The sequence below is a fragment of the Bos indicus x Bos taurus genome, chromosome 5 (genome assembly GCF_003369695.1).
Source record: "Bos indicus x Bos taurus breed Angus x Brahman F1 hybrid chromosome 5, Bos_hybrid_MaternalHap_v2.0, whole genome shotgun sequence".
In the NCBI taxonomy this organism is placed as follows: domain Eukaryota; kingdom Metazoa; phylum Chordata; class Mammalia; order Artiodactyla; family Bovidae; genus Bos; species Bos indicus x Bos taurus.
The window spans coordinates 76,497,473-76,513,342 of record NC_040080.1 but is presented as its reverse complement, the minus strand read 5'-3'; the positions used below and the strand labels follow the sequence as shown (position 1 = coordinate 76,513,342).

General features: G+C 40.3%; 1 protein-coding gene across 5 annotated transcripts in view; it reads left to right on the top strand.

The window, feature by feature from the left end:
* Nucleotides 1-1,353: 1,353 nt before the first annotated feature.
* BEST3 (bestrophin 3) overlaps nucleotides 1,354-15,870 on the top strand; it is a 55,853-nt gene continuing 41,336 nt past the window's right edge. For 2 of the 5 annotated variants that reach the window (XM_027542532.1, XM_027542529.1), the window contains exons 1-4: nucleotides 1,354-1,517; nucleotides 3,399-3,584; nucleotides 6,811-6,905; nucleotides 7,367-7,600. In XM_027542532.1, the coding sequence (XP_027398333.1) occupies nucleotides 3,433-3,584; nucleotides 6,811-6,905; nucleotides 7,367-7,600 (481 nt within the window). In that variant the 5' untranslated portion in view covers nucleotides 1,354-1,517; nucleotides 3,399-3,432. The remainder of the gene's footprint in view (nucleotides 1,518-3,398; nucleotides 3,585-6,810; nucleotides 6,906-7,366; nucleotides 7,601-15,870) is intronic. The other 3 variants (XM_027542530.1, XM_027542534.1, XM_027542531.1) reach the window with 3 other exon arrangements.

Below are 15,870 nucleotides of genomic sequence, written 5' to 3'. Positions count from 1 at the left end.
TGCGGCAGTGTAGCTGTACTTGTAAAATGTTCACAAACTCCCCCAAATGTACTAACAGTAGTATCAGAGTGACAAGGTGATAATCAGACGACAGATACATATTCAAAATCCAGTATGCACTGGACTCCGTGCTGGAGCTATGTACAGGGATGGGGGCAAGAAATCAGACATTCACAACTCTATTTTTGCTCTAAGATACTTATAGTTTGCTAAAGAAACTAGTCGAGTGCAAATGAAACTTTAGAACACTGTAGGAAAATTTTCAATTGTATTTACTTAAAATTTTTAAATAAGCATCTTTTTTTCTACATCTTTCTCCACAAAAACACATGTTTTGTTTTGTTTTTTTTTTTCAGTCATCTGATTTAAGCTTAAGGCACGGTGTTTAGTGCACATGTTACTTTAGAAGGTTGGAAAACTCCCAAGAATTGACCCTGAAATTATGTATTTCATGATTTAAAGAATGCTGATGAACACTGTCTTTCCAGAAGGGAAGCATAGAAGCATAATCAACCTGAGAGAAGGCATTTTGAATAATTAAAACATGTTTCTAGCGGACCACAGACAGATGAAGTGAAAGGAAGTGTCGGTCACTCAGTTGTGTCCGATTCTTTGCAACCCCATGGACTGTAGCCCTCCAGGCTCCTCTGTCCATGGGATTCTCCAGGCAAGAATACAGAGTGGATAGCCATTCCCTTATTCCAAGGGATCTTCCCGACCCAGGGATCGAGCCTGAGTCTTCCGCATTGCAGGCAGTCTTTACCATCTGGGCTACCAGGGAAGCCCTCACGGAAGGATAACACATGTAGTGAATCAGTGTGTTATCAGTTTCCATTACTGAATGCCATCATGTGTAATAATTGTCTATGCTATTCTAAAATATACAAACACATCACTCTCAAACATACATGCGTTTTGTTTTTAATAGAAGAGTGTCCTCAACATTCCTCAAATGAGTGAAAATCCTGTTTACGTTCTTGTCTGCCCCAGTTTATGGCTTCACGAGAATTTATTCTCCTTTTAAGCACACACAGACTGTACTAATTCCCGTTTTTGGTTGGTGGAGCCTCTTCAGAGCATGTTAGGGGCAAAGGACTTTCTTCCTTGATCCCAGGATAAGGTCAGAATGAAAATAACAGTCTTAAATGACCCCAGCTCCTTCACGCCACCTCCAACTCATTCAAAGGAGTGCTTTGGGTGGCAGGTGGAGTTATAATTAGAGATTAGAAAAAAAAAAAGCCACATCAGCAGCTGTTGCTCCTGTTTGTTCCCGGCTGTGGCTGTCACCAGTGGGCAAACTGGCATAAATAGGCCTTCGCAAGTGGAAAGTCATTTAACCCCTGTCCTTGTCACACTCCAAGTCCTCTCAGTGGCCAGAGAACAGAAAGAAAATCTGACTGTGCATGCGCGGAAAGTGAGCCGAGAGTACAGCCCCAACCCGAAGGCACCTCTGCAGGGGGAGCCTGGAGACTGTCTTCCCTGTCGGAGACGCCGGACACTCCAACCCAAACAAATAGGTTAGTGCGCAGAGTAAACCTATGCATTTTAGCTCTGACCTCTTGTCGATGTGATCTGGGTTTTTCTGACAGAGCTGTAATGGAAGGGTGACTGTTAATTGAGAGTTATTTGAGGACTCATGTAAAACTCCGGTGCCCATGATAACAAATTATGAAATTGGGCTTAATTTATTATGTTCCTCTCCCAACTTTGCTGTACTCATATTAAACAAATAGAAGAGATGAAGATGGAACAATGGAACTGCTTTTGTAACCTGAGTCCCACAAAAAAAGTAATGGCACTTAACTTTTGCCAAAAAGTCCTGTTTTCTTTGTTAAAAATCAGTCATGTTGAAGGCTTAGGTTGGTGATTACAAAAACTACAGCTTCAGAATATAGTTTAAAATTTTCACGTTTTTTTTTTGTTTGTTTGTTTTTAGGGAAATTAGGTAAATGGGAATTAGATTGTTTCTTTACATCTGAATAAAGACAGAAGATGTCCTTGTTGATGGTAAAATGTGTGCCATAAGGTACTATGTATATAAGAAATCTGCTATAGGATTTATCAGTTATGTCTAATACAGTTCTACCTAAAAATGTCATAATTTCAGCCTAAATAACTCTGTAGAATCCTCCACATAGATCCTTTCCAAAGCAAAAGGTTTCAAAGAAATTTCATTTTCTATGTGCTACATGTCAGAAAGCTGTAGAGCAGGATTTCCAAATAAAGACCAGCTTCAGGGCATCTTCTCAAAGCCTGAATATTTAGTGTCTTGGTGAAAAGCAATGGAATTCCAGAGAACTCACTGAAAGCTAGGATTTGGGGCCCAGTTCTCATCCTACCTACATCCATGGAACAGATCCAGGTGGAAAGAGTCCTAAATAATGGCCTCATTTTTTTCAGTTCCAAAGAGAAAGTGACCTAAGCATTTTACATGAGACTTTTCAGTGGGAAAATGCACCTTTCTTAGAATCACTGGGGCCTGATGTTTTTTCTACCTTTTGAAGTACACAGAGTGCACTCGGAGCTCCACTAAAGAGACAATTAAATTAAAACCACCAAAAGTAACCCATCAATTAAATTCCCAAAAGGGGCTTGCTTCTCCTGATTTCTGAGAGAGCTGTAACTTCCTTCAAGGAAATTCAAAGGCGAAATAAATGCCTATTTACATACTTTAGCAAATAAAGACCCAAACTGATTTGGGTTTGACTACTGATTTTGAAAATGTCAATGACAAACTGAGAGAGCAGTTTCGAAACATATGCATTACCATATGTAGAATTGGATAGCCAGTGGAAATTTACTGTATGGTGCAGGGAGTGCTCAAATCCAGTGCTTTGTGACAACCTAGAGGGGTGGGATGGGGTGGAGGTGGGAGGGAGGTTCAAGATGGAGGGGACATATGTATACCTGTGGCTGATTCATGCTGATACAACACAAATGTTGTAAAGCAATTACCCTCTAATTTAAAATAATTAAACTTTAAAAAACAGCAAAAAAAGAAAATATCAGTAAATGTAACATGTATCAATACCTTAAATCTTCCCATGGATGCAGAAAATATATGATAGATGATATTACAATGTATTTCATATATCTTATTTAGTCATTCAAATATTTATTGAGTGATAGTCATATAATCTCTAAATAATATTTAGACATGAAGGCAAGCTTAAGATGTCTAATATTACTTTTTCCAGAACTACTCTCCTCCCCTTTTCTACTAAAAGATTTAGCACTGAGGTCGTGGTTATCTCCAAATTCCAAATTGTTTCAAGCTAAGAAAGGCAAATTAGTAAAGAAGACTAACTTGTTGCTGACTAGGATTTCTTTGAGATATAGATTTATGCTCTATCTTAAACATCGCTTTTTACTTGTGTTTTGTCTTCTTGCTCTTCTAGAAAAACAAACAAACAAACAAACAAACTGTCCAAGATGACTGTCACTTACTCCAGTAAAGTAGCAAATGCAACTTTTTTTGGATTTCATAGGTTACTCCTCAAGTGGAGAGGCAGCATCTACAAACTATTGTACAGGGAATTTATTGTTTTTGCTGTACTTTACACGGCAATAAGCTTGATGTACAGGTACTTTCCTTTGCATGTGTTCTTAAATGGCCATCAAATAGCATATATGAATACAGTCTCAAAAATCCAAGTCCTTTGGTTGCCTCTGACTTTTGCATTATGTAATCTCCTCCTTTGCATGATTCTCTGTCACCCTCTTGTCCCTGGGACTGAGTATCTTAATCCACACCTAACCATTTTTGGGATGTTAAATGGACTCTAACCCATCATGTTTAGGTGGTTCCCATTCCAGCCCCACTTGAACTGGTCGTAATGAAGTATTATTTGTGCTTCAGGAATTTTGCTCCAGGCAAAAAATGAAAGATTTATACTTAGATCCTCACTAAGTGATGATTTTTACCATTCAAAATCATTATTTTTGCCTCTCTGAATGATATCGTTCGAAGTTTGAGTTTATGATTTGACTGCTTGCAGCGACTACTTACATAATTAACACTTTCATAAATAGTGTATACCAGGCAACTTTCCTTCCTTTTTCCTGGAATGACAAAATCTTATCTAAGATGGTGCCCCCAAACTTACCAATATCTCAATTAAAGAAAAAGGCTAAAAACGAATTTATTTTTGTCATATCTTCAAAGTTGAAGGCACATTATATTCACAAAAATGTTTATTCTTTATAACATCACAAACTTTGCCTGTCAGATTGACAGGTAATTTGAGCAACATTACTTCCATGAAATACTTTTATGACTAACAATTATAGTCTTAATAAAATTTTATCAGTATTATAAATGGGAAGCTCCATGAGTTCTTTTAATTAATATTGATTGCACAATTTCTTCTCAGGGAGAAGTTAAAACTTAAAATAGAAAAGTTAAAGGTTTTTGAGGCTGTATTTCCACCTTTTCTGTGCTTATCAGTTTGTTCTTTCCCTTCTGCATACCATGAACAAATTTGCATGTCATTGCTCCCACATGTATTCCTCCTTGCAGTGACAGGACCCCATGTGAAGAAGAGGGAGGTTAATTTGACTGGTTGATAATGACCAAAAGTGAACAGTTATTTTGCTATATATCAAAACTACTGTTCCCCAAAAATGTATATATTGGTATACATTTTGGCAAAATATCTTTAAAAGGGAAGTTTTATTAAAAACCTCTGATGATTTTTTGAATAAATCCTCTAAATACAGTATTATTTTGACAATTTATTTGTATGTCATTCAATCCTTCACAATATCAAATGGTGGAAGACACATGACGTTTCAGGATAATTGTCTCATTCGTTTATTTTTACTAGTGTGTATTTATTGCTGCTACTGCTGGTTAGAATAGAACAGCTCTTAGAGCAGTTGCATCGTAGCCAGAGATGCTCCACTGGGCCTTAATTTTGGCTCCAATGTCTTATTTATTTCCCACAAAACTGTATGCACATATTTTTTCTAAAGACCAAAAAGTGCTTGTGTTTTTAACGATCATCATTATTTCAAGCCATTTTTCATTCTTTAAATTTCGAACGTAAAATCTTATTAAAATAGATCCTTTTATCTTGATCACAGCTCTACCAAGAACTAGGCTGAATCTGTTGAGAAAGTCAGACATGCCTGTAGACAAATATAGACAAATAAAAAAAATGAGTTTCATTCTCATATCCACTAACAATGCTAAAGTTTTTTAATCCCATTATAAGCAAATAGTTATGCTTGTCAAAAAATCATAAGATAGAACCCGAATTCACTAGCTTGATTATCTCTCTTTGTATTTTGGGATACATTTGACAAAATACTTGCTGTAGTACCTTCTAGCTAGTAAAATTTCTATGTGTCTATTAGCTTAATATTTTTTCCTTTGGCCAATTATTAATAGTAACAACCACTTCATTATTGACTGACATTATATACTAAGTGGTTTTATATATCATGTATTCTTTAATCCTCCTAACATCCCTGATACACAGGTATTATTATTATTATCCTCATTTACAAATGAGAAAACTGAGACTCAGAGAGAGTTAAATATATGCTCAAAATCCAAATCTGTAAGTGGCAGATCTGGGACTCAAACATGGCTCTGTAAGGCTCTATGGTCTGTGCTCTCCACATTTAATTCTCTCTGACCAATTCAATTTGAGTCCCAGAAACCAATCTGGCTGTAACTTGTCATCAGCCTCATCTTGAGAGGCCTATCCACCAGGTGACGCCTTGCCTGTCATCTTTTCTTGACTGTAGAATTTCTGACACCCCCTCCAAAGCTAAGGCTGCATTGGGCACTCCAAGCCCACCTGAATCCCACACACATCCTTAGCGCCAGCTCCCAGGTCTTCACCAGCAGTCTGATTGTGGCTCACTGTCACCTCATTATCCCTTTGCTTCCTTCCTCAAAGCTCTACTGACCCAAATAGGCCTCTGACATATGCCATAGTGGGTGTTTCCAAGGGAGTCCTGATTCTTTTCGAACAGCTGCATTCACTCATTTATTCAAATTCATCTGCCTTCTTTCCAGATTTCGATCATTATTATTAACCTGCCTTGAGATATCTCTTCTGATTCTGAATCTCCCCCTTGAAACATAAATATCAATAATAGCTCTATTAAATGGATTCATGTTTAACAATACCATAAAGTGGGTTTCTGTCAGATCTATAATATAAATTTTGATATTTTTATACTATAGAAATAAAAACTCACCACATATAATAATAAAAATTTCACTTCTAACTGTTGAATCTGTGTTGTTGTTTTATATTTTAAATAACTCTAGGCTTTAAAATAAACAGTTATAACATCCCTTGAGGTATAACACACATAACTAAGAATGTACTGAGTAGAATATTCATGAGAAAGTAAGATCAAGATGTCAAATCCAGGGTTATTATTCAATAATTACTTAATAAGCATATTCCAATAATAAACATAATTAAGACATTCTTTTTTAAGTGCATATGTTTAATAATTGGATAATGTACTCCTTTATGAAGTATTTTGCTCCAAATCCCATGCATTAATCATATAAAAATTTAAAAATATAAAACATTCAAAATAAAATGGATTACTATGTCCCACTGTCTAATGACCAATAACATTTATGTTCTAAAAACATTAGTACTTAAAATGTTCAGCAGTTAAAAAGCTTTTGAGATACATCAGCTTAGGTATAAAAGGAAAAGCTACTGCTCCTTTTAAAAAAACTGAGATTATTTTTGCTTGTTTGCAGTGAATGTCACTTGCAAAGCAGGTGCAGAAGTATAATATCATAAAGGGCTGTGCATTTTATTTTTGCTCCAGATTGTTACTTACAGGAGCCCAAAAACGTTTCTTTGAAAAATTATCAATTTACTGTGACAGATATGCTGAACAAATTCCAGTAACCTTTGTGCTTGGTAAGTATAGGTCACACGCAGCATGCAGCCACACAGCTGTCTCCGCGATGGTGATACCAGTGACTCTGCATGGGAGTGTTTCCAAGCTGAGAGGCATGCCTGAAAAGCCACTGCTTGCAATAGAACCAGAATCATCCATAAGGTTTACCTTCAAGACTGCTTTTGCTAAATTAACACCCAACAAGTTTGAGGTAATGATCTGCTCTTGGACAATTAAGCTTTCTCTTTACTAACTCTCCATTTTTTGCCATCAATATGTGAGTTCTAATATCCACTTAGTGTTACGCCATTGCCAGGCACAAATTACTTTTTTTTTTCTGGAGGGAAAAATCATAAGATATGGATAACTAAATGTTTTTACACCCTGATCTCTAAAAAAGGCTAAAATTCTGCTAAAAGCATCAGTGTCAACAACGTGTCTTCAGTAAGAAATTACTTTACAGTTTCCTGTTATTCTGCAGGCTTTTATGTTACTCTAGTAGTGAATCGATGGTGGAACCAGTTTGTGAATCTGCCCTGGCCAGACAGGCTGATGTTTCTCATCTCCAGCAGTGTTCATGGAAGTGACGAGCATGGGCGCCTGCTCAGGAGGACACTGATGCGCTATGTCAATCTCACCTCCCTGCTCATTTTCCGCTCAGTGAGCACAGCTGTGTACAAAAGGTTTCCAACGATGGACCACGTGGTTGAAGCAGGTATTGTGAATTACTCTTCCTTCCATGGGGCTCCTCTCAACCTTCAAATTTCCTCTGAAACTATCTTTTATTCATCCATTCATTCATTCAAGAAACATTTACTAAATACCTATCCTGTGCCAGAAACAGTCCTAAGAGGCAAAAAATGAATAAGCCATCGTTCTTGCCCTCAAGAAGTTTACTTAGGGGGCAGAGCAAAGGAAACAGCAAACAGTCAACCTCATATTAAGTTGCCAACAGTCATAATATAGTAATATTATCTTACAATCTATAATATGATAATTATCCTATTACATTTTCATATTTCATCATATATCATTTTTAAAGAAATATAAACCATCTGTAATATTATCTTACATTGTCTAGTACTCTACAGCTTATGCACTTTCACAAACATTATTTCATTTGGACCTCAATAAAACCATGAGAGGTTCAGAGAGGATATGACCTTCCCTGGATCACATTGCTCATTAATGGGAGAGTCAAATTTTCAATTAAGACTCAGAACTCCTAACTTAATACTTTTCCCCAAACATAGCAGACTCTGATAGGAAATAGCAATGTGGGTTTTCATCTACACAGACTCTGATAAGTGGCAGTAAAAGGCTGCTTCAGTGGAGGTCTGTTGTCTCTTCTGTTCCTCAGAGCAGACGTAGTTTTGCACCTGGGCTCCTGGACACAGGATGCTGAGAACAAATCATATTGAAGGATGGTTCTCTTTGTGGTTAATATTTAGCAAAAGTGAAAGTGATAAGCTGTTAAATCAGCCTTCAAGGGGATAAGGATTAAATGAGATCATTGTTGGCAAGTACAGAATAAAAATGGGTTGTTGTGATGAGTTGTCTTTGATCGATCTGAGAGTATGTTGGAATGTATAAATGAATATATAGTAAACATAGGAACCATGATTTTGCCTTTATGTTGAGTACAGTCTCAAATTAGCTTTCATTATCCAGTCTCTTTTTCTGAAATGTCCTTGAAAATACATAGTGATATGTGTATATATTTTAAGACTAGCATTTTTGTTTGTTTTTGGAGGTTTGGGAAATTTTTGTTTGGTTTTGTCTTCTCAGATGACAATATAGATAGTGACCAAGAACACAGAGTAAGAGTTCAACTCCTCTACCCTTTACCAGCTTCGTGACCTTGTCTAAGTTACTTTACCTTTCTAATGCTTCAGTTTCCTCATCTATAAAATGAGGTTATAGTGATGTTGTAAAACCCTCTGCTCTCATATACCTCCTAGCTTGTTGTGAAGATTAAATAAGATAATATTTGCAGTGTCTAGAAGCTTACTTGGCACGTGGTATGACATGCATTCTTGCTTTTAATAATGAAATCATCTAGTGCAAAGGCATAACACAGGCCTTTGATCATTTTAGAAGGAAGAATCATTTGATGTGACATCCCAGGTCTTCCTTATCTATGACCAGGAGGCTGTGAAAGTCAAGATGGAAATAAGGAAGGAACGTAGAGGCTGTTGTGAGGGGTACAGAGCAAGTTGTGAGAAAGTAATGAGTCACAGGGAGAAGGCAATGGCACCCCACTCCAGTACTCTTGCCAGCAAATCCCATGGATGGAGGAGCCTGGCTGCAGTCCATGGGGTCGTGAAGAGTCAGACACGACTGAGCGACTTCACTTTCACTTTTCACTTTCATGCATTGGAGAAGGAAATGGCAGCCCATTCCAGTGTTCTTGCCTGGAGAATCCCAGGGACAGGGGAGCCTGGTGGGCTGCCATCTATGGGGTTGCACAGAGTCAGACGCGACTGAAGCAACTTAGCAGCAGCAGCAATGAGTCACAAGGAGTCAGTTACAGAGTCAGATGAAGAGTATAAATGGCCTGGCAAACATACAGGTATATTACAATATAAAACCAGTCAGAATTTAAAGAAAAATTAACTGCCACCCGTCCTCCAAATTTAAAAGTGGAACACTGCTTCAGAATGACCAGGTTGAAAATGCCACTTGATAGGTTAATTTTCTTACTCTAATATCTAAAGGATAGAATGAGATAAGAATTTCAACCTCTGGAAAAAGTTCTAAAACAAATGAGAAAGATTTGGCTCATTCCAAAAGGACGAGTGAGAGCTAAAGTTTACTCGGATGGATAAAGGTGTCTCTAGTTCTGACGCATCCTTGGAAAGAAGAGGGTACATTCTGCCAGGAATCGGGACTCCAGGCCCAATTCTCAGAGCAGATCTCCTCCTCTCAACGTCACCTTCATATTAACAGCAAGTGGGGAGGTGGCAGGGCAGCTGGCAAAGGAGCCCCTTTTGGGACCCCAAGTCAGACATGAGCTCAACGAGGCCTGAGTTGTTCTCAGGTCTGAGGGGCAAGCAGAAATTGTGAGATGAGTGGGAGAATGATGTTTAACGATGTGAATTCATTTCTTTTAGGTGCACTGTTCATAACACCAATGCTCACTCATTATCAGACTTACACAAATGCCTGTTTTGGTTACTTGCATCCACCCTCTCCCCCTTTCCAAGACATTCAGAATACTCCAATACTTCTTTCTCTCCAACCGCCAGGACCCAACCATTCCAAGGGCATATGAAATCATTTGCTCCTTGATGTGCATTTAAACAAGTATGTCTCAAGGTATGATCTGCAGACCCATGGGCCCTTTGCACCTTGAATAACTTGAGTTGTTTATTTAAAATGCAAACTCCTGGCCCCTGCCTCAGACCTAGTGAATCAGAACCATGGAAGGCCTGGGAAATCTGCATTTAAACATGCTCTGGTGCTGCTTTGTTTATACACTGGAGTTTGAGAAGTTCTGAGTCTTTTCTGAGATGCTTATGTTTTAATCCTTTTTCTCACCCCTGGGGTAAAAAGCTTTGGCATTCACCAACTAATTCATTACTCAAAACAAAGCTGTAACAGTTAATAAAAGGGTGAATTCAAGGTTTCGACCATGCTAGAGGCTTCAGGATTGTAGGGTGGCTTTGGGCAGCAGTTTGCTCAGAGGCCATCATCTAGGGCAGCAGTCCCCAACCTTTTTGGAACCAGGGACTGGTTTCATGGAAGATAATTTTTCTATGGACTGATGGGGTGGGGGGTGCTTCGAGGTGATTCAAGCTCATTACATTTATTGCTCACTTTATTTCTATGATTATTACATTGTGATATATAATGAAATAATTATACAGCTCACCATTTTGCAGAAACTGACAGGAGGCAGAGCTTAGGCATTAACACGAGCGATGGGGGCGCTATACAGATGAAGCTTCACTCACTCCCTTGCGGCTCAGCTCCTGCTGTGCAGTCCGGTTCCTAACAGGCCACAGGCCAGTACCAGTCCATCACTCGGAGGTTGGGACCCCTGATCTAGGGGACCTGAAATTGACGTGCCTGGACACAGCAAGCATCATTCTCACTTTGGGTTTTTGGTTAGTTTGTGTGAAGAGTCTAAAGGAGGAGGAGAAGTGAGGGAGATAGGAGGGGGGCTAAAGCCTTTGCAATGCACTCTGGGGTCATAACTAATTCTCTCAGTGTAAAGGTCTCTACTACTCTTTTTCACTCACAAGTGTTTTCTCAAAAGGCAGGAAAAGGGGTGGTGGATCAGCACATGCCCACAGGAACACCAGGTTTACATATTATGTGGTCGGGCAAAGGTTCGAGCCACTGCCTTCCAAGCTGGGGCAGATGCTTCAGAGATAGGGTCCCTCCTGGCTGCCCCACTGCCACCCACGTGGGGGGCAGCCTCTCTGTCAGTTGGTGGAACAGACTTCCCAGACCTCCTGCTCCTTTCCCTAACAGAGAGGGCTGACTCAGTCTGCGCGTGGAGTTGGCTTCCAGGCTCTCCCAACCGGGCACATGTCTCCTCTTCTCTGTCTGTCCTTGGCCTGTGCCAACATTTCTGGGAAGAACAGGAAGTTCAAGCATGGCAGAAAATGTTTGGCAGACTCCCTGAGCACAGAGCCAGGACACCTGCTCCGCCTGAGGGCAGAGAGGGCTGGTAGTAGAAACAGGGCCCCCTAAGGAGAGGTGACAAAGCAGGGGGGCACAAAAGCCTCAGTGGACTTCCCCACATAAAGCCACCTGTCAGGGAAGTAAATGTTCTCAAACTTAAATCAGTATTGCTAAAACTGCAGATCCTAAGATAATACCCCTAGCAATTCAGTAGGTCTAGGGTGGGGTCTAGGAATGAGCATATTTAACAAGCTTCTGGAGACTTTCAGGCAAGAGGGGGTCTCTGGATCACACTCTGAGAAACAGTGGACTTCAGGGCAATGGCAGTTTCCTTCCATCCTCTTTGTATTGCTTCAGGGAGGGTCCCTGTCACAAAGATTCAGGACTAGCAGGAGAAAAAGAGGGAGAGGGTGGAGAGAATGAAGATCAGCATTTTCTTCTGAAGCATTTGGCTTCACTAGTGCTGATTGTTGAAGCAGTCTGAGCACAGGTTGGAAAAGAATTTCCAGACAGAGTATTTTAGAAGACAGAATTTACTGATAACAAAGGACTGAGGTAGTAAGGAGCCCTGCAAAGACAGCAGGCTGCCTTCCTGACAGACCAGGAAGAGCTGACACAGGGAGAGCAGAGTGAGACATGCTGTTAGGACAGCGCACCAGCTTGAGGGAGAGCAGACCTCTTACATGGGCTTGTGGCAAGTTTTTATGGCCTCGGGACAAAGAAAATTCCTATGGAAAGGGGTGGTCATTGGTTGAGGGTCTTTTGGGTCTCCACCTTGCCTCATATGGAGCTGGGAGCTGGCCAGTTAGGGACAGAATGGCTCACGACAAACAGGATGGCATAACTCACGACAAACAGGATGGCCCATGCCAGTGGTTGCCGTGGAACTTGGCCAATTCTGGAAATATTGCCCTAAGACCCCAGCCAGGGGCTCCACACCTGTGGACTAGGTCCCTGAATATTCCTTGCCGTTAAGTTGGACACTCAAGTTACATTATTCCAGGAAATTAGAAGAATCATTATTCTGGGAAGTACATAAACTTTGATGTTACATTTCCCAAATCATAAATTAAAAGTTCTTTATGCTCCCATGAAAATAGAAACATAGCAATCGAATGCAAAAAAACTGTTTATTATGCCAAAAGTTCCCTGCACTGGTCCATTTTCAAACATTTATTTGCCAGAGGAGCTGCAACCCAGGAGCCTCTGTTATTTTCCCTCTTGGCTACAAACCTACCCTGGAAAATTCCAGTCATTTCAATCACCTGCCCTGGAAGATGTCATTCATTCCGAGTCAAGTCAGTGGCTCAATTCCAGATCTTTGCCAATTTAAGTGATGGCCTTAATTGGGTTTATGTTACGGTGAGACTGAATCAAAACATTTTATCTGGAGTTTCGCAGTGATCAGGAGAAGAAAACATTTCCCTTCATAATTCCTTACCAGAAGTACAAAAATAGGTAAAGGGAAATGGTATACATTCCTCTAAAAGAAACAGTACTAAATCCGTTTGCTAAATCTGTCATGCGTTTGCTCATTTAACAAAGATTTATTGAGTGGATACAGTACACTGGGGCTTCCCAGGTGGCACTATTGGTAAAGAAGCCACCTGCCAATGCAAGTAGGAGATGCAGATTCAATCCTGGGTCAGGAAGATCCCCTGGTGAAGGGCATGGAAACCCACTCCAGCATTCTTGCCTGGAGAATTCCATGGACTGAGCAGCCTGGCAGGCTACTGTCCAAAGGGTCACAAAGAGTCAGCCACAGCTGAAGCTTCTTAGCACGCACACAGATAGTGTGCCAGGCCTTGTGCTGAGCACTGGAGCACAGCTGAAAGCAAGTGTGGGTATGGCCCCTGTCTTCAACTGTCAGTAAAGATTACTACAAATCTTTTCTTCTATGAATCATTTTCGGAAAGAAGCACAAATACATTTACAGTTGAAATTCACATCACTGCATTGCATTTAGGTTTCTCTGAAAAAGTTTCCTTCTGTGCATGGTAGCCTGTAAGAGTGGTTAAAAGACAATAAAATTTAGGGAAAGGACACTTCTGTTTTCTCAAAGGCCTGGAATCTTAACGTGAAGTTCCTTGAGCTTCTGCTCTGATGAGAGAGAGCCCGTGAACATCCCATCAAAATTTTTAGTGACATGTATGGTTAACAGGCATAAATACAATCGAGTAAGCTCTCAATTATCAAATGATTGTTGAGATAAAAATTCTAACTCTAGATGCACTGACTGGAAGCCTAGCCCCACACTTAGATCATTTAATCTGTGATCTTCTCCCACTAAGTAAAATAGAATAGATTTTGTGTAGTATTGACTTTCTGCCCTGTGGTCTGCTGTTCGCATTTATCTGGATGCATTCTGTGGTGCTGGGGCTCCCTGGTCTCTCTGAAATTTCCCATTGTTCTGTGCTACAGGAGACATGATCAAGGGACAGTGGTATTCACGGCTGTGCCAGTTTTTACTCTGTTGGCTGAACTTTAACAGTCTGAGTCAGTTACGCCTATAGTCTCACATGATGAGCCCAGAACAGACTGAATGTCATCTTGTGAGTGAAACTTGACTCACCTATGCACACTGGATCTACATGAGACAGAAAGAGCACACGTCCTTGAATTAACACCATGGATGGGCAGTCTCGGCTCAGTGTTCGAAGGCTCTCACAGCTCTATTTGGGCTTCCTTTGTGGCTCAGCTGGTAAAGAATTGGCCTGCAATGTGGGAGACCTGGGTGGGAAGATCCCCTGGAGAAGGGAAAGGCTACCCACTCCAGTTTTCTGGCCTGAAGAATTCCGTGGACTGTATAGTCCATGGGGTTGCAAACAGTCAGACACGACTGAGCGACTTTCACTTTTCACAGCTCTGTTTTAGGAGTTAAATCAAGGCTCGTCAATCATGTACCTCTCAAAGGATGACCATAGATCACAACATTCAGTGAATTATCAAGGGTGCTTATTTAAATTACAGCTTCTCAGACAGCCTATGAATCTGACTCTCTGGGGTTTGGGAGCCAGAAATCCACTTCTAAACAGGCTCCCCAGAAGCACTGTGTTTGACCCAGACCAAGGAAGCCAAAATGTCCAGCTTGCTGTGTGATTCTGCACTAGATGGAGTTGTTCTCAAACTTTGTTATAAGATAGAATCACTAGGGATCTTTTAAAAATACTGATGCCTGGCTCACATCCCCAGATTTTAACATTCAATAGTTATATGGTGTAACCTGGGCATTGGGAGTTTTTAAAGCTCCCTAGAACATTCTACTGTGCAGCAAAGTCTTGCACCAGAGCACATCTATTAATTCCTCCAACTTTATCTGCAAATTGTCTCAGATCAATTTACCCAACACAAATGGAATTCTGGGCCACATGGAGAGGCTAGGAGTTAAGAGCACTGATTTTGTGAATGGTATTTCCAGTGAGTCATGTGTAGAAGGCAGTGAGCTACCAAATAGGATACTAATTTAGAGACAGGAATATGGCAGACTAGAGATGTTTTGCTCACATTAGGAAAATAGAGGAGTTTCTGTCTGTGTTCAGCATTGCTACCCCAGAAACTGACTTTACTCAACCATATCCTATCTCAGGCTTTTCAAATTGTGGGTTGTAACTTATTCTTGGGTTCTTAAATCATTTTAATGGCTTGGAGCCAGCATTTTTATGGAATGGAATGGAACAGAGCAGAAAAATCAAGGGGCACCTCATCCAGAAAAGCCAAGAATTGTTTTGGGATATCTTTCTTTCTGTGGTTCATAGAGAAAAAAAATATGTCTGAATACTGCCTTCCACAATGCCTTCACACTGTGATTACATCTCTCTCTCAGTCGCATTTTGCCTTCTTTTGGTTTTCCCAGTTGACAGGGATTTCTGAACTTCTACCATTGAATTTAAAGAACAGCTGCAGCTGAATCTGGTGGCTTCATTCCATTCATTTGGAAAGCACAGAGAGGAAAATGAATCAGGCTCATTGCAATGCTTCCGAAGAAGTCACCTCTCTGAGAACAGCTGAGATGCTGAATGCACAAGTTACTCTTTCAGAAAGAATTGGCAATAAACCCTGCTAAAAGTTTTGAGAAGCAGAGCTCTTAGCTCTTCTCTTAATAGAGCCTGACGGGCATGCTCTGCTTTAAAGGCAAAAGACATCTGCCTCAGCTGCAACCAAATCTGCAACTGCTGGAATACTGTTGATTTATGGACTTAATTGGTCCTTTGGTTTGAAAGCAATAAAATTTTGCCTTAAAGTAGCAGATCCTCAGAAAAGGCGACGGCACCCCACTCCAGTACTCTTGCCTGGAAAATCCCATGGATGGAAGAGCCTGGTAGGCTGTTGTCCATGGGGTCGCGAATAGTCAGA